Consider the following 26407-nt stretch of genomic DNA (forward strand, 5'->3'; position numbering starts at 1 on the left):
GGCTATCTGTTCCCCCCCCCATTTCAAGGCTTTATGCTAAGCTAGGCTAACCGTGTCTTGACTCCAGCTCCGTGCTTAATACACAGACATGAGATTGATATTGATCTTCTTATCTCACTCTGGGAAAGTGTAAACCAAATAAGCCAATGTCCCAAAATGTTGAACTGTTATTTAAACCAAGGGAGGTTTTTATTTAAAGGAGAAATCCGGCACAAAATGAACCTAGGGGTTAATAACACGTGTGTACCGAGTCAACCGTTAATCCGGGATATGTTTTCATGCTAATCGAATGTGACCAGTTTTAGCGCAAACCGCTAATTAGCTTATGAAGCTATTCGTCGGGACACTGGTAAAGTAAAAAGAAATCTCTTTTTCTATAGCACTAACAAGGCTCAAAATATCACCACACTTCAACGGTAGCATAATGAGGGTCCCTACATGTAAACCAAAGCATTGAGAACTTTGTAAATTTACAGACAGTTTATTAAAAAGATAGTTTAGAAAGACAGTACCGTTCACGTATACAGGCAGGCGCCATCTTGGGAGAACAGTCACGACCAGTCGAACGAACGCCGTGCAACGTGCATTTAGTTCAGCTCACGTTGCACGGCGTTTTGTCACTCGACTGATCGTGACTGTTTTCCCAAGATGGCCACATTCGATTAGCATGAAAACAAATCCCAGAGAACGTTGAACTCTGTACACGTGTTATTAACCCCTAATTTCATTTTGCGCCGGATTTGTCCTTTAAGCCAGTAGTTCCCAACCTGGGGTCCGGGGACCCCTCAGGAGGGTGGCAGCGATCACAGGGGGTGAGCAAGTCTTTATCTGGTTTGAGGTTGACGTAAAAAAAAATATATTTGCACGTTTAACAAATTATGATAATACTCTAGAATATATAATGTATAAAAAAGTCTGTATAAAAACTATGTATTTTTGTTCTCGCTTAAAATTGTAGGCAGGCTACTTAGTAGGCCAGACCTCCGGGACCTCTTAACCTGGGACCCCTGCTGTCATTTTTGATGACCTGCAGAATGAATTGTATTAACTTTGATTTCAGTATTTAGAAATAAAGCAACTTGTTGGAAATGGGCAAATAATGATGCTAGCTAGCTATATCTTAAACAATTCTGTGAGAAATGGCATCCATTGACTTATCATCCACCATATTGTTTGATGATGTTGTTTGTCATTGCAATATTTAAAAAATGTTCCTGAAAATATAACGTATCTAGTGGACCGTATCCATCGAGCATTTCATATGTATAAATAGAATTAAAATATCAGCTGATCAATTTTCACTGATCCTTTTTAACAACCCAAAATACATTAAAAAACACTGCATTCTAGGGGTACCTAATAAACTTGACACTGAGTGTTTTTTTTCTATTACTGTGTTTTGGTGCTGATGATGGATCCCACATCCCCATTTATGGACAGGGGAGAAGTACAACCACAAAGTTCAGAGAAACAGAGGTAAACATCCTTGAGGTGCTGTACTGGAATCATTTCTGCGTTTGAAAAAGTCTATACCCAAACCTTATCAGAGGTCCTCGCCAATACACAACCCCAATTAGATAAAACTGATATTTCCTGGATCAAGTCAAAGTTAGACCTGAGAATGTTCTCGGAAATACAGTTTCCGAGAACAAGCAGCCTCCAGTGTTTGTTGTACAGAAGAGCACAGTAGGCTGTAGTCTGTGGCTTTTTGTAAGTGCACAAGCGTGTAATTAGTTATGACTCTGCATCCACACATTTTTATCATTCAAAAGGTTTCTAATTTTCACCCAATAATCAAAAGAGCATCATGCTTAAAATGAATGCTAAATGAAATACTCCAGTCACAGACAGACTGTCTTAGACAAACACAAACACGTCCTGTGTTGTAATACCAGCTGCATCAATATTTCTTGAATTTACCAGAGAAAGAGAAAAAGCTTTTCTCTCTTTCTTCAAACACTGGAAGCGATAGAATATCTTGGAACTATCATATGTGGAAAAAACAGATGCACTAAATCTCTCTAGATAAGGAACTGCAGTAGTTGAGAGAAGAGACTGACATTTCCACCGTATCAGCCGCCACCTCAAATGTCACCATAATATGAATAAACAAACTGTGGATTCTTATGTGGTACTAGCAGAAAGAGAATGAATATGGAATGCAATCCCTGTTCATATTTACATAATTAAGATGTTTTATGATGTAAGTATCAAGTAGGATTGTCAAACGTATTGATTTTTCAATATCAATTCTCTATTTATGAAATAATGGATAATAGGGGTTTACGGATCAAAAAACTCACGGTTCGGCTCAATTTTCCGATTAGCACAAAAAAAGGGGGGACCATATCTTTGTTTAATGCTTTCCATTTATTACCTAAAGAACTGTCATAAAACACCGGTGAGCAGAGTTAGCTTTCCCAGGAAAAACATAGGACTTTCACCCCGGAAATGCATGTTCCTTGGGAGTGTTTGTATCCAATCCACGATCTTTTTACTAAACTTAACAAGTCATCTTTGTGCCTAAACTTAACTGTCGTCGCCGCCTAACGCTCACTGTTTGTCACTTAACCGCAATGTCCACCGATCCAACCGGCAGCTCGCGGTGCCCTGTACCCAGCTCAAAGCCCCCTATTCTCGGGTAACTCAACTACCAACTGCCGCTGATACGACGGAGCTGTAGCCGCTGTCATGGCTTTTCGAGTTCATCCGCTCCTCTGCGGCGGTCGCGTGAACAGCTTTTCACGGCAACCCTCCATAAAGACTAAGGCCTATCAGCCTACTTAAGTAACAAAGACAGTAAAACATTTATTTCACACTATTATTATGGTTAAACTGTGCAATTTAACCACGGTTCACAAGCATTTGAATCGTGTTGTGTAGTGTTGATGCGTACGGACCAAGGATCAACTACGGTCCGTTACACCACTAATGGAAAACCAGTATGCCATGCATTTCATACCAGGATGGCCCTACTTATCCATCTCTCACTGTAACCTAAACTGAGCCATTTGATTGGTGGAGCTTGTGGGCAACTATACGTAGAGTTAGGCTGTTTTGGTGCCCCTGGTTCTGGAAGTTAAAAAATACCTTTCTTTTTTCCCCACAGACAATGTTGTTGGGCTCAAAATTAGACGGGCTCACTTTCGGTCCTATAGTTTCAGCATGTGTCCTTAGATAGTATTTGTCCCATGTATGGCTCCCCAACCCCCACATGTCTTCATGTCTCTCACCAGTAGCTGTTCTTGGTCTTCTTGGGCATGCGTGTTAGTGGTGGCTCCAGGCAGCCCAGGTGGTAGTAGAGCTTGCAGGTGTCACACAGCACCAGCAGATGTTGGTCCTGGTTCTTCTTACAGATGCCACAACTGAAGGAAACGGTGAAATTATGTGTGAGAAAAGGCTGGTTATTGGTTATTTAACCCAAAAAGTTGTGTCTGAGAAACGGTGTGACAGATAAACCTTCTATATTTGTGTTTTACCATGTAATTAGGGATTCTACAGATGTAACCTCACACACTCAACCCCAAATGGTCTAAAAAAACATTGATGGATGTCTGCAGTACAACACACGTTTCTGCCCCTGGCATTTGATATTTAAAACAAGTGCACCCTGAGTTCACTAGCATTACTTAATCATTTAACCGTTATCCTTAATCCTCCCTAATCTTTCCTTAGAATCTCTTGGGACACTGTTCACCTGTAGAGGATTGCAGGCAGGCTGGATGACTTCCCTGGGGTTCCTCCCTCCTTCTTACTGGGCTTCCTCTCTTTTGGGGCTTTCAGAACAGCTGGGGTGTTTAGTTTCTGCCACAAAAAAGGGAAATGCACAAATGGTTTTAAGTTACAGCTATGAGCAGCATCAGTGACCATGTCCCTACCTATGATGGCCCTTACCCTATCCTCACAGTTTTCACACGGATTGATTTTTTCTGTAGGTAACAGTTCTGATCAAAACGGTCACTGAAGTTAGTGGATCTTTCCGAATGTTAGAAAAAAGCAATACAATCTTAATGTTTGCTATCGCTAAATCTTTTAAAAGGCAACAGTTACTCAAATAAGCACTCGTTACAACTGAGGTATAGAGCAAAAAATGGTTCACCAAAATTTGAAGATTGGTCTGATGTCTCATTTCTGCTGCAACATTGAGATGGTAGGGTCAGAATTAGGCGTAAACCACATGAAAGCATATATCCATCCTGCCTGTATCAAGGCTTAAGGCTGGTGGTGGTGGTGTAATGGTTTGGGGGATAGTTTCTTAGCACACTTTGGGCCCCTTAGTACTAATTGAGCATCATTTAATGCCACAGCCTACCTGAGTATTGTTGCTGACCATGTCCATTACTTTGTGATCACAACGCGCCATGTCACAAAGCTCAAATCATCTCAAACTGGTTTCTTGAACATGACAATGTCCTCAAATGGCCTCTTTTTTTCTCAACTGTCCACAGGGAGGTTTTATTTTAATTCCATCTTCTAATGCAAGGAACACCATTAGGATGTTCATTAATCTCCACTGTAAAGACAAATCTGAAGCAGGAAAAGTAAACCCTCTCCTTGATTTCATGTTGTTGATGGAGAAGGAGAACCAGGAAATGATTCGGGGCAACGCAACTAAGCCACGGCCGAGCGACGTGTGTCACAGCAACGTGTAGTTACATTTTTCGAGAGGTGCACGTCAGGCTACGGCGTAGGATCCGTGTCTCCACATACATACAGACTTAGCCACAGCGTAGACTCAACGCAGAAGCATAAATCACGCTTTTGGGTTACCGACAAGTGACACTTAACTGAACACCTGCTTTGTGTTGGCCGAGAGTTTAGCCTGTCCAAATAAAGCAGAGTTCCCTCCCAGCACAGTTGTGAGCAAAATCCAAGGGAACCTGTTGCATGTTGTAGGTGAAAAGCAGCGACAGACAGCCAGTTTATTCTCCCCTGTATCTCAGGTGCATTGCTGCCATGCAGGTTAATTAGAAAACTTATCTCGTAGGGACCCAGTCTGTCACTAAACAGACAAGGTGTTCCCTGAGGAAGCTTTAATCTGGGCGTGCTCGCTCTGCCTGCAGCGCTGAGGGAGCGTCCCCGCGGGGAGGCCTGATAGATGGGGGGGGAACAGGGTGACCAAAGCACAAGGGGCTGCTATCTCCTCAACCTGGACTGTAGTCCGCATGCATTCGACCACGAGGAAGTGTCTCTGCTGCTGATATGGAGCAGTTTCAACATTGTTAACATGCTTTATCAGACAGATGAAGACGTTTAAAAGGTACAGATTATAAATAGGGAGTGGAAACAGCCAGGAACACAGACAAGCTTTTTGAGACAGCTTAAAAGCTGTCTCAACTCAAACGTCAAAACATTACAGTGCAGGAGCAAACTGGGAACTTTCTGTTGCTGAGCATTTTCTTCATATTCAGTACAGTAAAATAATAAATATCAAGTTGTGGCGCAGAAAGTTGCTTGAAGAAAAGCTCTGCAAAGGCAAGTGATAATATACTTCATAATAATGGAAGTCACTCTCACCGAAGTCTGTAGCAACCAATCAGGGCTGGAGTATTTGAGTTCGGTTTTTTTGTTGCTTTGGGTGTTTTTTCCTGTGAACCAGGAGTATTTCACCGGTGCTTCTGACCGCGAATAGTAGGCTTGGGTGATCGCCTATATTTTTAAATCATCCAATGGTGGTTACTCAAGATCATCGATATAGGATCTGATCACCAGTCTGAAAGGCTGGTTACAATGAACATGTAATTGGACATAACATATCATGGAAATGCACAGCGGCTTTCACTTTAATCAATGAAACTGGCTACACCGGCTCGGCTGTCCTGCCTCCTGATTGGCTGACATGTACGGTAAGCTGATAACGTCTTGCTTCAGGAGCTCGACGCAGTTTATTTTGTCATATTCTTCATTACAGTAGCTAATTATCCACTTTACATTTAAACCTACACTAGTTCACTCAAGCACTCATAGCTCTCTTCTTTCAGCAACTTTCTTGATAAACCCACAGTTGTTTACACGCTATAAGCACTGTTCGCTAATTAGCATACTTAGCAGTTAGCAATGGCCTCTCTCTCTCTCTCTCTCTCTCAGCGTGTCAAATGTTTAGTTGTTCTTCTGCCTTCTATAGTGATAATTAGGGGTCCAAGCCCGAAGGGGCTGGGAATCGGGTTCACAGATTCAGCGGAGCTGTGGAACCCTATGTTTTCCTAAGGATTATTGTTATTATTCCAACCTTCTTCCGCCACTACAGCCTAAACCACATGGTGGGGCGGTGCCATTTTCAGGACTGGTCCAGAACCCTGCCGGGACATCAGGCAAAGAAAATCACCCACTTCCACCACTAGGTGGCGCTATAGCAGAAAGAAACGTGTTTGGCCCTATAACTCCGAAAGCGTACAGCGTACATTAAGAATACTAATATCCTCACGTTCCCTGAATTCAGGTGAATCTCCGCCTAGACTTTTTTTGCACGAAAAATCACGATTTATCCTATTTAAACCTACTTTTTCGAACTCCTCCTAGACCGTGCGAACTATCTGCACGAAATTTGGTACGTAGCATCTCCAGACCGACCTGACAAAAATAATTTTATCAGATAAAAATTGCGTAAATTACGCACAAACACATTTGTGTAGCTAGCTACAAAAACACAAACTTTGCCATATCTCAGCCAAATAAATGCTATCAAACGAAACTTTAGATTCTTGTATGCCATGACCCTCTGGGGCTTTCCAACACATTTTACAAAAATTGGCCTCTAGGGGGCGCTACAAGTACAAAAAGTTTATATCTCATGAACGGCTCATCCGATTTTTACGAAATTTGGAGGGTTCCATCTAGGACCACCCGAGGCCACGCCTACAGTGGTGTATGGATTCGTCAAAGTGGGCGTGGTCTATAGGACCCACACTTGGATTCACCACTTACAGTAAAGTGAGCAACTTTTTCATCAGTCCCTCCAGGATTTTGCGATGTCGCGATCGCGCCAATTCACGCAAATTCAACCAATCACCGTGAATTTGGTGCGACTCGCAATTTTGACCAATTACCGCAAATTTTCCGCACGTTTGACCAATAACCTGAAGTTTCCCGCGACTTCAACCAATCCCAGCAGTCCCACGTGCACTCTGAGAGCCAATGACCAATCGGGAGTGAGAACGGGTTGATCATTTCCTTATTTTTGATATGAAGACGAGACGTGTGTATGTGACTCATTTACCAACAAAACGTACAGCGAAAGGCCGTGCAAAATGTTGCATGCTGCAAATGCATGTTGAGCGCTCCGGCAGCTGCTGTGCCGTTCATAAGGAGCTTTGGCTTCAAAAACGTCATACAACAAAGCCGAAACAAAAGAAGCACTGCATGCTAAATATGTGGTATCAAGATGAAGGATTCTGGCTCAACCACATCTCAGTTTATCAGGTACCTGAAAACGCACCCTGATAGGTTAGCAAACATGTTTAGCTCAGCATAGCCATCTAACGTTAACTTGCTTCTTGCTTTAGCTACGACCTACGGGAGGTTAACTCTGACTGTTGTTGGGTAGAAGTCAAGAAAAGATGAATGAGCAATTGTTTGTTTACCAAACTTGTGGTAGTAGATTTGCGTAATCATTTACGTCCCGCTGGCTGCAATGCTTTGAATTCCTTATATATAGCTACATTCATAATAATTCGATAACATTCATTATAACAACGAGAGACTTGAGACTTGACCTCTATCTCAAAGACTTGAGACTTGGACTCTAGCTCAGAGACTTGTGAGCATCTCTGCCGGCTATATGCTGGTGTTTGGTGTTTTAAGCCCCCAACGTCGTCTTCCAGGCAGCGCTGCATGGAAGGCACTAGGGTTTGGGTTAAGTGCCTTGAAGTCGACGGTTGCAGCGCTGCCTTGAAGTCGACGGTCGCAGCGCTGCCTTGAAGTCGACGGTCGCAGCGCTGCCTTGAAGTCGACGGTCGCAGCGCTGCCTCGAAGTCAACGGTGGGGGCTTAAAACACCATCGAGCATATATGCTTGCATGTCTAATTGGCATTATTTTCCTGTTGATCAACACTAAACTGGACTAGACTGTAACACTTATCCCTGTCATAATATCTGCTGCCTAGTAGCTGTTTGTGCCTCATGGCATTTATGCAGACAAGTGTAAAATGTCTTCTGAGTGTTTTCTTGTGAAGTTGCCAGGAATGCTAAACTTCCAGGAGCATCAGGAACAAAAGCACTGACTTGTGTACTAGAAGAGGGATGAGAGACCCAGTTGGGGACATCAATAATTTCTGCAAATGCACAGACAGGATGACAAATAGGAGATGAAAATGTGGCAGATAGATGACACAAAAGCATGCTGTGCTGTGACTGATGTTGCTACTTAAATTGTGCATGTTCATAATTAGGTGATTTATGGTGGCCATTGCAGATTCACTGCCAGACCCCTTCTAGTTCATGTCCATTCTGCTGCCTCGCCAACGCATTAACATTATTTGACCATTTATCAGCACGGCTCATACTCCCAATGACCGTACTTTTAATAAGGTTTTAAATGGATTTAGCTGGTACTTATATACATAAAACCCGAAAGGAGTGACTACACTGTCCCAGGCACCAAGGTGGAAATATCAGTTTTCTTGAATGATTTTAGGTAAGGGGTCAGAGTTAGCAGCTTCCTCTAAACCTTGACGTCAAGACACTAGTGGTTGCTGTGAGTGACTAGAAATACTGACTTCGGTTATGTGATAATATTAGTCCCATGTGACTTGGCATCTCTGTGATTTGGGGTCATGTTTGTTTTGGGCAAGGTTTTTTGCTTTCTCCTCATCTTCCTGCCTTTTTTTCCCGATCGAGCATTATGGATGCTGTGTTGGCAATTATGAATTCCAAGGAAGACCAAGCTCAAATCCATCAGAAGAGCGAAATCGCGAAAGATGATGAGATGGATGACATGCAGGCTCAAAGAGGCTCACAGAGCCTTAATTTAATATCTGGGGATAATGTCAGTACATTTTAATAAAAGACAGACTTTGCATTTTTCCTGCATTTTAATTTCTAAATCTGGTAATACTAGTCCTGTGTGAATAGGGCTTAAGAATATTATGGACAATGGAATGACATATCTCATATTCAGTCCCATTCATTTTCTCCATAAGAATTTTGACCAGCCTTAATGTCTAAACCATCCATGGTAGACTGACCACGAGCGCCGAGGTTGTGAAATGAAAGTTTCTGCTACTGTAGAAGCCAGAAGTCTGTATAAAATCAAGAAAAATGTTTCAATTTGCGATCTTATGGAGAAATACTACACTACCCACAATCCTTAGCGACGTCTCCGATTGGTGGAACCAGCAGTTACCATGGAAATGTTTAGACGTAGCTGCTGTTCTAGCTAGCAGTTGAGCCTGCTGAGAGGCTGGGGGATGTGATTGGTGACACATCTCAATAATAGTGGCATTGTGAAATACAAAACATTTTCGAAAAAGGGCATTTAAAATAAAGACTTCATTAAATAATAATCAACTAAATTAAACTTTTAACTATAACATATCATAATACCAAGTTCTACTTCATTTATAGATTTTACTCTATTATCTGATCAATTACTTACAAAATATGTACCGTATTTTCCGGACTATAAGTCGCTCCGGAGTACAAGTCGCATCAGTCAAAAAATGCGTCATGAAGAGGAAAAAAAACATATATAAGTCGCACTGGACTATAAGTCGCATTTATTTAGAAATTAATTTCACAAAATCCAAGACCAAGAACTAGAGACGCCGCTCAGATACTGCCTCAAACGCTGGTATCGGTATCGGAAAGTACTGGAGTTTATGCACTGATCCAATACCACGTAATAAAGCCCTAAAGAAAATCTACATTAAAATAGTTTATTTATGTTCTTTTTCCGTTATAACTGACTGTCAAACTGCAGAATAAAAGAAAGTTCTGTGGCATTCATGTTTCACAAAGACCAGACTAGACCAGTCAGAGCCAGACCGACAACAAAGATAGAAATAATATCACATCCATACAGGGATAGTAGTATACAGCTGTTAAAACATAATAAAATATATGACACTGACACTGGTATCGGATCGGTACTCGGTATCGGCAGATACGCAAGTTCAGGTATCGGAATCGGTATCGGGAAGCAAAAAAATGGTATCAGGCCATCTCTATCAAGAACAGACATTTAATCTGGAAAGGAAAGTTATTAAACAGCAGCCAGAACAAGGGGCTGAATACGGTAGGTGTCCTCTATGTTAACGTAACACATTAACAGTTATTAAACTACCCAACAGCCCCCAGAACAAGGGGCTGAATACGGTAGGTGTCCTCTATGTTAACGTAACACATTAACAGTTATTAAACTACCCAACAGCCCCCAGAACAAGGGGCTGAATACGGTAGGTGTTCTCTATGTTAACGTAACACATTAACAGTTATTAAACTACCCAACAGCCCCCAGAACAAGGGGCTGAATACGGTAGGTGTCCTCTATGTTAACGTAACGTAACTGCACTGTTGACGAGCCTCTCCCAGCAGCACGTTGTTCAAGCACCCATCTGTGGACTCCTTCCTCCAGCTCTGGCCATCTGGATTTCAGCGCGCGACTAGCTTTCTTTGTTTTCTTCATTGCAGTAAGACTAACCTTTTCTCCAGTCCCTCACAAGTTTCTCTCTCACTCCAAACTCTCCTTCTGCTGCTCGATTACCGTTTTCGGCTGCGTGTTTTACTACCTGCAGTCTCCTGCAGCTTCTTTTCTTTCTCAGTTGTCTTTAGGAGCAGCATATAGTTGTGACAAGCCTAGAGCGCCTCTTGTGGCTGTAGACGGTAATGTTTTCAGCATGAATTAACATTTAAAAACATGTTAAATTATATATATTTTGATATATAAGTCGCACCTGACTATAAGTCGCAGGACCAGCCAAAGTATGAAAAAAAGTGAGACTTATAGTCCGGAAAATACGGTACCAAACATTTTGCCAAAAACCTGATTTAGTTTTAGGAAAGGCGTGTTGGGCTGACCCTGCTGGTTTATCATCAGAAAAACCTAAATGCTGCAGGACGACGTTATTTTCTCGGGGACATCCTATCTAAATTCTCCCCATGACTTGTATGTAAGATCAAGTTCTAGTCTGTTCCAACAACAAAAAGCTCTCAGTCTATTTTTGTAGACTTTATATTCATTAAATAACCCATCAGCCATAGTGGCACATCTTGGCAATTGGTTGCCATAGGAACAAGAAGCTTGAGATGGCTTTTTCTTCCCCACAGTCAGGTCTGACTTCATGGCAAATGACAGGTCAATCAGTTAGTACAAAATGAGAGGGTTTTTATAAAAAGCAGGGTTATTACAGACTGCGGTCTCAACCTACTATTGGCCACGAGGGCTGCTACTCGCAATCTGAATAACTCTCCATCACAAATACTTTTTAGCTATGCTAAAAAAGGAAATCTATAAGAGTGTTCCGTCAACTTTCTCAACAACTAATCTGTGCATGAAGAGTAGGATGGAGGGTTGGAGGGGACAGAAGATGGGGGAAATGGTGTGTGAGCAGCAAGTGGGGGTGGTACCTGGCCCAGGATGCCCCCCAGCAGAGTCCACATGGCCTGGCCTTCACTTCGCAGCTCTCCATTCACATTCAGCAGCTCCTCCAGGGACTCACAGAGCTGCAGGAGGGGAGAGGGGACAACACACACACACACACACACACACACACACAATTAAGCATATATGTTACATAAATTCTTACTCAAACTCATTTTACGCTGTTAAAGGTCTATTAGTACCTACCTACCTACCTACAAAGATTCTTGTAACCTGCAATTAATTGGGATTTGTAAGGAAATGGTAAAATGGTGTATGTTAAAAGCAGCAGAAAGCAGAAACATTAAATAAACACGCAGCCGCCGAAACTTTTAGCCGTACGCAGTTAGCAACATTTGCTTACGTTAGCACAACAAGCTGATTGGAGTGCGAGTCGCTCACACTATGGCGAGCAAAATGAAATGTCGGCGCTGGAAGATCCGTCTGCGGGTTCCTGGTCCGCTACAACAGCAACGGAGAGAGAGTTGTGTGTGAGACAAAGACGGATTGTCGATGTTGCTCCACAGTTGTGGGGAAACACATTGAACATGCTAACGCACATTCGACAGCATCACCCAGGTGTACCGATCACTGGGACAAGGAAAAAGCAACCTCTATTTTGTATTTTATAGCAGAAGAGATGCTTTTCAGTTTTACAGCCTGCTGTGACCTGTGTTTGTTCAGTTTCCGCACAGTGTAGTACAAGTTAATTAAATACAATGGCTGAGGACACTTCTCATATAGAGCAGGTCACTCTATATTTACAGACGTGTTTGAAATGGTCCTTATTTTTCTAATGAAAATAGTTTACCATCAGTCCCCAGCAAGAGGAGGTTGTCTTTGCCACTTGCACTTCTGTCTGTTCAAAATAAATGAAAGGAAACCTATCTTTGTTTGTTGGAATTTTTTTCTACTGTACCAAACTTGCACAGACCCATGACTGATTTCTAAATGAGATTTACCTCTGGTTCTGGTATCTTCTGGTTTTGTGTAGTACAGTGAAACAGACCGATCCGAAGTCTAATAGATAAAAGCTACGCCCTAGCGTTGGCTCAATTGGCTTACAGTCACAGGGGTAGAACAGTAGTGGGAAGGGTGACGATTTGAGTGAAAACACGACTGACTATAAGCTAGGGCTGCACGATATGAGGAAAATATGCGATATGCAATAACGTTAAATATCGTAAAAACAAACAGTGAATTGAATATAAAAGGCACAACCAAAAAAAGAATGACAGTTACATTTTTAACTCCCTGAGGACGAAAGACGCACCAGCGCGTCCAAACGATGTCTGACAAAACTTTCCAAATGAGAGTGTGGTCTAGACCTACTCTATCTGTAAAGTGTCTTGAGATAACCCTGATATACTATGAATTGAAAACTCCTACTCAAAAAGTGATATTACAACATTTATTTACTATTTTAATCATATCATAACCTAAGATTTTGGTAAATTTTTGGTAAACCAAGCACTGACAATTACAAATATTGACAAATACTACACAAAATGCCCTCAGACCTCAGAGGATTTAGTTTTCTATTCTAATTTCTAATTTTCTACTAATATTTTCTTTCAACTAACACAAAGAGTGTCGATCGCGATATGTCGCAGCCTTTCGCGATGTGTTTATTGCACCAGTTGATATTGCGATGACGATAAAAACAACAATATATTGTGCAGCCCTACTATAACCCAGCCTTATAAATATTAGAACGTCTGCAGTTGCGCCATTTATGTTGCAGGTGAACCTTTGGACTCACTTTGCAGTGTAAGTGTAAGTTCAACACTTCATATGATCTGCAAGAGTTGAGCCACAAAGTAAACCTTGTTCTGGGCTCTGCTAATATATATCAGTCAAAGCCAGACTTGTAATGGCATTCTTCCACTGGCATTTTCTCCAAGGCCAAAGTCATGTAAGAGCAGCTCAAGCAGAGCAATTAGCAACACACACTCCATTAATAACGCTTAACACGCACGGCAGAAGACTGGACGCAACATTAACTCTTGTGACTTTTACTCCGCCGCTCTATTCCCTTCCTCATGTTGACAGATGGAGCGGCAGCCTCGACAGAGGTCACATGTTTGAGGAGAGATGAGAGAAAGGCTCACACAGGATTCTGTTTTTATCACGTAGCACAGTAAAGCCATGTCTAATGTGGTGACATACTTGCACAAACTGAGCTAAACATTGTTGATAAGAAACCAAGGGAAAAAAATGATCTGGGTAGGATAGCCTACAGTACAGTATCTACTGTACTTTATAAAAAACAACTATATTACACTTGACATTCAGATTGGTTGCATTTTATTTGACACATTCTCTCACTGATCTGCAATTTCCTGATGTTAAACTCAGAGTTTAAAAGGATACTTCACCGATTTAGCATTAAGCTTTGTATCAGTAGAAACACAGTAGTATTTTCAAATGACCGTGCTTCCCTTCCTCATGTCCCCCTGAGAACAGAGATCTCTGTATTGTGGGCCTGGAAAAAAATCTTCCGATGACGGAAAATGACGATTTTTGCGTCATCGGAAGATTTTTTGCCCCGAGGCAAAGGACTACAGCCAGTAGTAGGAGCTACTTGCGCATGTTTCCAACCCACCTATAGGGGGTTGGACTGTCGTCTTTACACAAAGCTTCCCGAAGCAAAACGAGCGTCAGCCATCTTGAAGCTTCGCTAACAATTATGTGCATTCAAACTACCGCACACGTGTACCACCGGGAGACATTGGTACAGATCGGAGAATATGCAGGACACTTTATGACAGACGGAATACTCCACACACTACGCGAGCTTCGCCTTCTGCGGAGACCAGCACCTCAGCCTGCGGTGTCGCCCGATGCCACTAGCCAGGGAAAGGGACCTTGACAGCGGTGTGCAGGAGTGGAAAGCAGCTAGGTGGAAAGCTAACGCTAGCCGGCCACCTGTTCCATCAATCCTGCTTGCAAGTGTCCGCTCATTAGACAACAAACTGGACTACATCCAACTTCAACCAAACTCCCAACGCGAGTTCAGAGACTGCTGTGTTTTTGTTGTTGTGGAAACATGGCTGAACAACAGCGTACCGGACTATGTAGCTACCAGGCCTGCTGCTCTGTCGCCGGGTAAGACTAGTGGAGGTGGGCTGTGTTAACACGGACTGGTGCAGAAATGGGGGTGCTTGTATCCAACTAACTGCTAACTGCTGGTGGAGTTTGTGACCGTTAAATGCCGACCATTCTACATTCCACGCAAATTCACGGCTGTGTTTATACTCGGTGTTTACAGGTCACTAAGCGCTAATGCTAATAGCTATGTGTTAGCTGAACTTTACGAAGCATATAATGTGTGTGCACTAAATGTAGCCTGTTGTTTTTATATAATGTCGTTTTTACATATTTTAAATGTGTAACACCACTAGAGCCACGGTGAAACGTTGTTTTATGTATATGGTTGAAATGACAATAAAACACATTAAAGTTGAGTTGACTGTCTCACTGTCTGTCTGTCTGTCTGTCTGTCTGTCTGTCAACGGTAGGCGTGGCTTGGGAGTGGACTATAAAGCAGCGAAGCAAGTGCATTCTGGGATTTGGTGTCTTTCACCCACATTTTCTGGCTTTTCTCGGCCTAGAAGCCAATTTGTGTGACCCAATTTAAAGATAAATTCATCTTTCCAACAGTGAAATATCCCTTTAAGTTATTGTACTTGGGCCCCAAACACGTCCGAAACACATTATCTAAAGATATAGCTACTCTAGATGGCAACAAAAAGTAGGCCCATCCTGTCTCAAAAAGATGCAGAAAAATTAGTCCATGCATTTGTTACTTCGAGGTTTGACTATTGTAATTTCTTATTATCAGGTTGCTCCAATAAGTGCCTTCAAATTCTCCAATTGATCCTGAATGCTGCTGCACATGTACTGACTAGGAATAACTAGGAAAGAGATTGTATTTGTCCTGTATTAGCTTCCCTGCACTGGCCCTTTGTAAAATCCAGGATTTAATTTAAAATCCTTCTCCTGACCTACAAATCTCTTAATGGTCAAGCACCATCATATCTTAAAGAGCTCATAGTGCCCTATTGCCCCACTAGATTAATGCACTCCCAGAATGCAGAGTTACTTGTGGTTCCTAGAGTCTCCAAAAGTAGAACGGGAGCCAGAATCTTCAGCTATCAGGCTCCTCTCCTGTGCAACCGGCTCCACATTTAAGAGTAAGCTTAAGCAGGTTTGCCTTGGACCAGCTCTTTGTTATGCTTGGTTTAGACTGCCGGAGGATTTAACCCACATGTAACCGCACTGAATCAGTGTGTTAAGGCAATACCCAGATTTCTCAAACGCCATGTAAACACCTTACCCCGGATAAAATCAGAGTTCTCATAACCTGGTTAACAGACCTAGAGAACTCCTTCAGCAACCGGGGGATTTCTGCATGTATACACCTTAATCGGGGTATGATCTGGTTAAGCGTCTGCGCATGCATCTGGCGAGAACACTGTGCTTTCCTACGCTGTAACAAGTGTGTGAATGAAACATTAAGTTGTTAAATTTGACTAATTTAGTGGCCGTTCTGTGTAACTTTGACATACTGTAGGTCAACCGGAAGAAAAAGCTAGTTGTGCGTTGGCAGAGCGCCACTTACTGTACCAGAGGTAGAGTTACTCCTGTCATTCTTCCCATTCTTCCCCGCTCACGTATGCAGCGAGGACTGGCATAACCCTGTTACTCACTTAACCGGGGTAAGACCACACCCTGGTTACTGCTGTGCATGTATACGCACTAAGCTCCCCTCTCCCCCTCTCTCTCCCCATATGTATGCATTCATGTCTCACTAACACTAGAACTGCCAGGCATTTTAAGGGTATTATAACCGCCCCCCCCGACGTTTGTTTGCGCTGGTGGATCATTAACGCGCCATCAGTTTCCACCTCCATGACGTAATCTTAGATTTCTACAACTGATACAACTTTGATTTAAGATTTGAGTTGGCTTATATCTTATACAAAAGTTATGGCTGACTACAAGTGCAAGCACAAATAAGACAGTTGGTTTGAATGTCTATGATAATGCGGATCTATAATTAACTTCTGATGTTAGGTGAAATGTGTGAGAGACTTCATTATACACTGTGGCTTCAATTCACATCCTCACCATCTGCGTTGCCAATTTCCCCGTCTCCAAAGTGTTCCAATTAACCTACTGGTGCACACATTCCACCGGAAAGTTTGTTTTTATAGATCACACTTTTGCATGGGTTCACCTCTTTTTAGGCCCCGTTTTGTGGGTATGCAATGGTTATAAATAAGACCCCAGGAGTTTTCCTCTGAGGTGATAATTCTTTGTTCACATAGTCTTGTTTGTGTAATTATTTGTGTTAGAATAACTGCCTAATAATGACACTTATTATAAAGTATATATGTTATAATGAGCCATTTTCTGTGGGTCTGGATTGTGCTGCTCACCTTGTTGTACTCCACGTGCAGTTTTTCTTGCTCACTCTCCAGCTTGTCTTTTAAGTTCTTCTGTTCAGAGATGTTGTCCTGGATCTGGATCATTCGCATGTTCCGCTCTGAATATCAATGGGACAAAAATCAATAGCACGATCACAATCTATATACAGGAAAAAGCACATGAGAGAGTGTACTGATGGCAGATAGGCTCTCTGCTGCAGGCTAATGGAGTGTGCTCTCAAGGTTACTGGCATGGCGTCTCACACATCTGGCATCACGATCATTTATTTGGGGAGAAAATGCCTTTACACAGCATTTACACAATAACTTACCCCGTACAACAGGTAAATGATATACAGCAAGGTTTTTTCCTGCCATCAAAAGTCTTAGGTGCAGCATCCGAGTCGTTTTTGGCAGCACCTAAGACAGAGCGCTCTCTCCCCGTGGGGTCGAAAGTCAAGCTGTTCCACTTAGCGCTCCCCCTAAAAGGCCTGGAGAACTTCCGTTGTGTAAAGTGGATGCAGCGTTTTTCTGTTACATTTGTTTTCAGGGTTTGTGTGCTTTTCTTTTTGCATCATCTCTGTATTTGCAACGCGTTTTTATGCCATGAAGACTGATACGTGAAACGTAATTAAAACAAAAACTCTGTACAGTGCGTCTACTGCAAAACCGAACTAGCTTAGCACAATAATAGCACAACGTCAATGCTTCAGTATCTCAACAGAAAACATTGAGTCTAACTTAATCATCCATTCCAGGAAGCGGACCCGACAAAAGTAAATCACAGAGTCGTATGGACGATGAAACTACACCAAACACAACAACTACCAAAATCAAAGACAAGAAAATACGTAGTGGTGACCACAGTCTGATCTAAAGAGCCGGAAAAACTGCTGATTGTTGCACACCATTTTCTCTCACTCTCTCTTTCTTCACGGAGGAACAGCTGATCAACCATCTACTAGCATAAGTGTAACAGAGCTGTGTGACATTGTAATCAAATATATAAATGAAAATAGGTTGAGTATAATTCATATTTACATATAGACCTATATACAGATCAGTCTCAGACTGAAACTTGTAGTTCTGAAAGTTAAGTTGCACAACTTAAGGTCATGTTTATGTATGTTTAATGTGTGCCTTAGTTTGAGGTTGTTATTGCATTTCAGAACATTTTTCTTTAAAAACAACATAATATGGCACTTAATAGGTTTAGTTTTTTGAGAGATGATATTGTAAGCAATGTAAGCAATACAAATTTTGCTTTTTCCGAAAAAAGTATTTCTTATCCGATTACTCGATTAATGGGCAACAGACCCAGGCACCCAAGTCAGAACAGCGGCCATTCGTAACGTTACACCTCCGTTAGCGTTACCGGTGTTACCCCCCCCTCCCCCTTCGCTTTTAGCCGTCTTTACAGTTAGCTAAATTTACCCGACAAAAGGGGGATAAGGCACCAAAACGACTAATACTAATAGTATTTTAAAGATTTGGTATCATTGGATCTGGACGGGAAGGAGAACTCTGGGAGTTGGAAGGGGTGTGTCGCGATTCTGCCTTCTCACTCCGCGACACGTGGAGCTGAGTGTCGCGATTTCGGTTTCATATCGCATATCGTTACAGCCTTAGTTGCTATGGTTATGGATTAAGTCCAACTATTACCCATACACCCATTTTGACTTACTTGTATACTTAAATTGTATTAAATCATTTGAAATGATACTTGACAGCTTATTCTTTGACAATAACTTGAACTTCTACTTGAGTTTGGAGATTTTGTACTCCACGGGCACCTCTGATGACCAGGTAGTCAGTCAAGAGTACACTGGTCCACGGCACCTAGCTTTGTAGTGGTTTGGGGGGAATAGTACTATAAGTACGCATACTTAACACTAGAACAGCCACGACGGTCATTTTGACCGTTTTGAAATGTATGTGTAATAACTTTACTAAATAAAAAAAAATACAATCCTGCTGGTACCTGACTTTTCCTAAAAGAGTCTATATTTTCATTTACAATTGTTTTTATATACATTACACAAAAGGTAAAGAAAATACAATCACTTTTTACTTTTACCCATTTCGGCCATACACGGTCATATTGACCGCTCGGATTTTCGCGGTATTGTTTTTAATCTTTCGCCCGGTTGAAGATGCATATTGGTTGCTTAGTAACTATCATCGTCTCTATCAGAGAAATGTCACAAGCGGTCTTGAGTAACAAGTGTGGGCATCACCAATGGGCCCAAGGCAAAGCCAGACTGTAACGTAGGCTACTACAGTAAACACGGCGCAGATGGACTCTGTTCTGAATCAGAAGGCAAGTTCCGGGCGCTCGCTCTGTGGCGGTACACGTAGATGGCCGGTGGCTGTCTACGTGTTCATATAACTTTATACATCCTACAAGTGGCTGGAATCATTGCACACATCCTCTCCAAGGAGTGCACCAGCAGTAAAATGTCCCGGAGGAAGTTCATGCAGCAGCTGGCAGAGGAGCTGAGAGCGGAGATTATGGAGGGAAAAAGGGCAGCGGCGCACGATCCGAGCAGCGCTGGTCACCGCAGCAGATGCAAAAACGGAGGCAGTGCCAGGTTAGGTTAGGTTATAAATGTTCAAATAAGATATCTATATTTTTGGATATGAATGTAGCCTATGAAATAATTACGGTTTATGCCATGATATGAATTATTGAAACACGTAGACTACTACTCAAATGTATAATTAAACTTGTTAAAATGTACATTTTGGTGTTATTTCATTTTCCTAAAGATATCCTAACACAATACATGCATTAATATCACAATTAGGTATTTATCATGCGAGATTATAGAGTTTGGAATCTGAAGGTCAAAATGACCGCTGACGGCACTTCTAGTGTTATGGGGACCTCAAGGATGGTGTAATGGTGGGTGGATTCTGACCCATTGTGGTGGGCCGGTCTGGGCCAAAAATGCATCCATGTGCACATGGATTTCCATGCCAATTGTGTTTTTCTACCAATGACCCCTGAGGGGCTCCGTGGGCGTTTGCTTTAATGCATTCTTGTTTTTTTATGGCCATCTAAAGCAGTGATTTCCCTGACTGCAAGCAAGGTGTTGCTATATTCTGGACTAAAAACATGTCCCCATTGTTCCAGACATGAAGGTGTCTCTACCCACCATTACACCAAAATAATCATTAAATAAAGAATGGCAGGAAAATGGTTAAAGGTTCTCAGCTGATTCTAAAACTTTGATCAGATCAATAGTATCTGGAAATAGTTTACTTTTTGTAAAACTTTAACTCACTTTCACTCTCAAAGTGTTTCGAATGTATTTCTGAAAGCTGAGAGTAAAGAAAGCAACATTTGAATCTTGTTTTTAGTATTTTAGTGTTTTAAGTCTACTTGGCACTTTAGTTTAAATATTGTATATAGTAAATCTTGAATATGAGTTTCCTCACCCAGGTAGTAGTTGACGAAGTCTGCTGTGAGGGCGGGCTGCTTGTGCTTCCTGCGTCCGTCCAAGCTGGCGTTGGCATCAGACGTGTCCACGGGGAAAATGTCGGTGCTGATGCCCATCAGCTCCGCCTTCCTCATCAGCTTCCTGATGGCTGAGGCACTGGAGGTCAGAGGTCGCGGCAGCTTCTCCCGGGGTACCCACGCCTGAGGCCGAGTGTTCCTGGACAGCTCTGCTTTGGCCCTGTACTGCTGCAGCCGGGTAGTGATTCGGGCCTGCGGGGGGGATCCACACATGTTCACATACTCCACACAGTCTAATAAATACTAATACCTGCATATCATGTAAGTTAGGGCTGCACGATGTGAGGAAAATATGCAATATGCGAGAACGTTGTTGAATATAGCGATAACGATATAACTTTATAGCCATAAACATATATTAAAATGTACTCAGTGCTGCTTTTCTGCTGCTTTCAGTATTCTGCTAAAATACAACACATTTAATTTAAAACAAATGAAAGGCAATCATTTCAAACATTCTTTTATTGAACAAATTGAACACTGAATTAAATATAAAAAGGCACCATTAAAAAAAAGAATGAGTTACATTTAAAAATGTTTAAAAAAAAAAATCTTTCAACTTACAACAAATCTCTGAGTGTCTATCGTGATATGTCAGCCTTTCACAATGTGTCTATTGCACCAGTTGATGACGATACAAATGTAAACGCGTCATAAATTACGACTTCTCTAACAACTGCATACCGCTAAACTCATTTTCCTCCCGCCCTAAACCTAATTGTGATCCCAGACCTAGTCTCATCTCTTTCTCCCTGTCAAGTCACAGGAGCATTTGGATTTGGATAGAATCAGAATCAGAAAAAGGTTTATTTGCCACAGTAAAGCGTGATTTATGCTTCTGCGGAGGCTCCACGCAGAGCTTCCTCCGTAGCCTACGTAAGCAGCCTGAAGTTTATAGTTGTGTGCTGGTGTGTGTTGATCTCTTTAAGAGAATAGCAGGGCCGGCCTGGTGTGTGTGTGTGTGTGTGTGTGTGTGTGTGTGTGTGTGTGTGTGTGTGTGTGTGGTACAGCGAGTGAGAGAGTGACGGTGATTATCTTCAGAGTGAGTAGTGACTCTAGAGTCATAGTGAGAGAACCAAAGTGTCTCCCCTGTTCTTTCTGACCACGGTGGGAAATCTGGAGCAGGAGAAGTTAACCCTCTCCTTGATGTCATCTTGTTTATGGAGAAGGAGAACCAGGAAATGAGTCGGGGGGGGGGGAATGCAACGCTACCAAGCCACGGCCGAGCTACGTGCCTCACCGCGCAATAGTATACTCTCGCCGCGATGTGTAGTTACATTTTTCAGGAGGTGCACGCCAGGCTACGGCGAAGGGTCCGTGTCTCCACGTACCTACGTACGTGGTCACGGCGTCGATTAAACACAGAAACATAAATCACGCTTGAGTTACACTTACGAGGAATTTGCCTTGAAGGTTGGTGCATACATAACAAAAACATATTAAACATGAATATGATAGATTCATATATAGATATATAACAATAAAAAAACATCCTGTAACACCCTGCAGTGCCCTGCTACGCCAGGAACTACTACAACTACTATTTCTGGTCATTGTTCCATTATCTTTATTGTGACTATTATTGCCACTGTTTATCACCCCCCCCCCCAACCAGCACCATAAGACACCACCTACCAAGAGTCTGGGTCTGTCCCAGGTTTCTCCCTAAAAGGAACTTTTTCCTCACCACTGTCGCACTAAATGCTTGATCTTGGGGGAATAACTGAAATTGTTGGGTCTTTGTAAATTATAGAGTGTGGTCTAGACCTACTCTATCTGTAAAGTGTCTTGAGATAACTCTTGTTATGATTTGATACTATGAATACAATTGAATTGAACTGAAAAATATACAAATAGCTGTTTAACTTAAGAAAAAGAAAGGGTGAATGGAATAGAGGTATAAACACATGTTCAACAGTTGTTCTGCTGCCGCTGATCTGAATGAATGAACATTACCTGAGCTTCAGGAGTAAGCTGTTTCTCTCTCTCCTGCACAGAGACCTTACAGTAGGACTGGAGGGCCAGATAATTCTTCCTTTTCCACTTCCTGTCAAAGCGGTCTGCGTGCTGTTTGCAGTACGCAAAAAATGGATCAGCAATATCCTGGAGGAAACAAAAACACAAGCATGTATTAACAGGTGTGATAACTAGTAAATAATGGGAACATTATTGTTTACAGCTTTATCCACATTGGCATTTTTACAACCCAGTCCGCTCCATTCCTCACTCTGTAACAGGAGGAAAGATACAGAAAGCAGTTTTTCCCAGCTGCTGACCTTCCAAATTCATTGTATTATATGTATTAAATACTGAATGCCATCCATAAGCGATTACTATTAATAACTAGTAATATATAATACAATTATAATTTCTGCACTTTGGTTTACATGTTTGGTACATGACATGGACATTTTACATGATGGTATATACAACGACTTCTTTGTAAATAACAACAAACAGGAAAAAAAGTTGAAACTACAAGAAAGATTATAAAGCTGAAAAAGAAAGAAACATAAAAAGTAGTTGTATCTATCTGATGGCTAGGCACACCAAAATTTAAACCACAGGTTTTTTCCTGCATAGATGAATTTTTGGCACCCCCCCAAAGAGGTTTTAGCCAGCCCTAAAGGAAATTCACCAGCACCAAAATGATAAGAACTGGATATAAAAATGGCAACTCAAATCCTCTAAATGTGTTTAAGAGACATTTACCAAACACTGTTGAACAAGCAGAACATGAACTTGAGAGCTAATCTCAGTTTTATCTCCAGAGTCAGGCTGTATACCGGACTCTCTCAGTGATTTATTTAAATATTAATATACTTTTTTTCCCCCCATTTAAAAATGCACAATAAGGTATCACAGACTCATTGTGTTTATTGTATGCTGACTGATCATGCTAACTGTTGTGCGAAGTCCCCCCCCCCCCCAAAAAAAGCCCATTCTGAGCCAAGAAAAACCCTGAACCAGCAACAATTCTCAGCTGACTTAGTTAGCGAGGCAGCTAGCATGGTGAGCTATTACAGCTGACTTGACTTGTGTGAGTGCTAATGCTGCAGCTGAATACAGACTGATCACGTGATCTTGTTGGAACTCAAAATGTTTCTGTCGGCTCTGCCCTGTTTGTAGCTCAGTTCCATTAATCAATACCACAACTGATTAACTCAGACTTCAGTCAAAAAGGTGCTGACTGTCTCTCTAAGCTACAACGTTATTTTGGCTGTGGATCAGGTGGTAGAGCGGTCGTCTACCAATTGGAAGGTTGGTGGTTCGATCCCTGGCCCTGCAGTCTCATGTCAAAGTGTCCTTGGGCCACTGTCCACTGAACCCTGAATTGCTCCCGATGTTGTTCCATTATTGGTATGTAAATGAGTGTGAATGTTTATCTGATGAGGAGGTGGCACCTTGTACTGCAGCCTCAGCCACAGTGTATGAATGTGTGTGAATGGTTCCTGTACTATGTTGACGCGCTTTGAGTAGTCGTTAAGACTTGAAGTTAAATGTAGTTTTACCAATGACTTGACCAAAAACTTGAATGATATTTCCGCACTTCATCTTAACCGTCCTATGTGATCTGAACACAGATAAGCTGTAAGGCAAAGCTCACAAGGCTGGTCTTTCATTGCGTTGGGGTGTTTTGTCGCTACATTCTAAAACTTCAATTCCTTGAATATTGCTTCACTTCGGTTTGTAGCCGCCGAGTAGCATAGAACCTAAAATTGCCTCTTTTTTTCACCCCTTAGAAATACGAAGCACTTACCTCCTCTGCTGCAGCCTCTGACAGGAGCCCCTCCCTCTGTGCACAGGTGACATGGAAATAGGAGCGACACATTCCTGCATCACAGCTGATGCACACACCCGTCCTGGCAAAACGGGCGTCCTCACAGAAACTGCACTCCTAAATGCAACAGAATACAACAGGGGAGACGTCATGTTGCAGCTGCAACAAGGAGAATGTGAACACACGGTAACTTTCTGTTAACCCATCGTCACATGGGTTGCTTTACGGCTCCTACAAGACCAAAGGTGATCGATTTGGCATTTTAGCTCCAACCCCTTGGAATATTCTCCCTCCGTCTGTCAGGTCTGCTGAATCTCTGGACTGTTTTAAGCGTCTTTTAAAAACCCACTTATACGTTAGCCTTCGTGTTAAGGCCTGCCCCCCCATTATGCGGTATTTTAAATTGAATTTGTAATTTTGGAACTCATGTTTATCCTCATTTATTTCTTTATATGTATTGCGCATGTGTGAAGGACTTTGTACCTGCATGTTTTTAAAAGTGCTACATAAATAAAGTGTTACTTACTTACAGTTACTAACTACTTTTAGCTACTACATTTACTGACATATCAACTACTGTCAAAACTGACACTTAACAATGCAAACACAACTATCTCCAGCACTTTAACTGACATTTCAAAGGTGAAATGACAGTTCATCTGTTTTCATCTTTTACTCTTCACCTGATGGTTCAACTTCATCTCATTCTTCAAACAAGAGCTCAACTGCATTTAGTGAATTCAATCGTTTTTAGCACTTTCCCTGTAACACACCAATTAAACAGACTTATGTCTGCTCGGTATGTTCCGTGCCGTCGTCCGTTGGAGGAGCTGTCGGCCTTCATTTTGGCCGACCTGACATGTTAGGGTTAGGGCAGTCGGACTCCATGACCAATCTGATTGGTGGAGTGCTAACCTGGAAATGACGAGCGGGATGAGCGTGACTAAGCCTCTCAAAATCTGACAAAAATCTTTCAAACTGACCTTTGTCGATCAACAAAGCGACAATACAGATTAGCGCCGCCTGCTATTATGGAGACGTATTACACGCTCAAGTTGGCGTCTCTTCGGTGTGTTCTGAGGCCCTTTTTGGACCTCGGGGAGCCGACTGATCAGTCCGACTGCCTTTTCTGCCAACCGTCGGCCGTCAGGTTGGTGTGTCAGAGGCTTGAGAGCTCATTGCTGTCTGACTGCTTTGATTGTCAACACTTCAACTGACACTTCAAACCCTTTCAGTGCTCTGACTCTTCAACAAATGCATCCGCTTCAACTTCAACTCCATAGATATAAAACAATAGATGTGACATGGAATTCTGACTTGCCATTCCAGGATGGAACATTTACTTTACCTGATCAAAACACGGATTATGTTTTATTTGCTTTACTGAATGGAAAATTGTGTAATGGCACGAGGTAAGGTGACAACAAGTGATGTAAAAATACAATGACTGATTGCAGAAGGCTGCTAATTTTGGGTTAGCTAACATTTGATGTGGTAAACATCACGTTAAATGCGACCCCTCTGCTGACTGTGTGCTCGGTTAACGTTAGTGTTCCGTGTTACTGTTGGGTTGATTTGCCTGGGAATCTCTCTCTGTGTAGATTGTAACGCAGCTGGCTGGATAGTTCTTGAGACATTATGAAACAGGATTTAGGAGTGAAGACAAGCACTGCTCTTTATTAACACGTTCTAAGTTTACACTTTATTGGCATGGAATCAGCTGTTTAGCGGTCAAATGTCAACGTTAGGGTTATAATAATAATTTTGTTGTAACGTTAACTAAACCTCACCTTTGAGCTAAGTTAGCGTAGCTGACAAAACAAAGTTTGCTGGTCATAAATGATCTGTTTTGCTAACAAATCAATGCTGTTGAGCGCTAGCAGTTACTTTGACTTAGAACGCAGCTAGTCCGTTGGTAGCTAAAGGCCCTGACACACGTCGGCGATGAAGGCCCACGTACGTTCTGCACCTGCGTGAGAGGAAATAACTCTCCATACCAGCAGGCGGCGGTAATCTATTCGTCATTCAACAAGGGAAACAGGATAACGTTACTACGATACCCACTCCAAACAGCGTTTGCTTGATCAGCCTTAAAGTTA

The 26407-nt window shown here is 42.1% G+C and overlaps 1 protein-coding gene across 7 annotated transcripts in view; it reads right to left on the reverse strand.

The window, feature by feature from the left end:
- Positions 1–26407, reverse strand: part of phf14 (PHD finger protein 14) — a 120567-nt gene that overhangs the window by 70045 nt on the left and 24115 nt on the right. For all 7 annotated transcript variants that reach the window (XM_078266923.1, XM_078266921.1, XM_078266922.1 and 4 more), the window contains exons 7-13: positions 24288–24425; positions 22484–22630; positions 20449–20719; positions 17020–17126; positions 11563–11658; positions 3698–3804; positions 3234–3365 (exon numbers count right to left, since the gene is read on the reverse strand). In XM_078266923.1, coding sequence (XP_078123049.1) covers positions 3234–3365; positions 3698–3804; positions 11563–11658; positions 17020–17126; positions 20449–20719; positions 22484–22630; positions 24288–24425 — 998 coding nt within the window. The remainder of the gene's footprint in view (positions 1–3233; positions 3366–3697; positions 3805–11562; positions 11659–17019; positions 17127–20448; positions 20720–22483; positions 22631–24287; positions 24426–26407) is intronic.

This window comes from Sander vitreus, chromosome 14, assembly GCF_031162955.1.
Source record: "Sander vitreus isolate 19-12246 chromosome 14, sanVit1, whole genome shotgun sequence".
Lineage (NCBI taxonomy): Eukaryota > Metazoa > Chordata > Actinopteri > Perciformes > Percidae > Sander > Sander vitreus.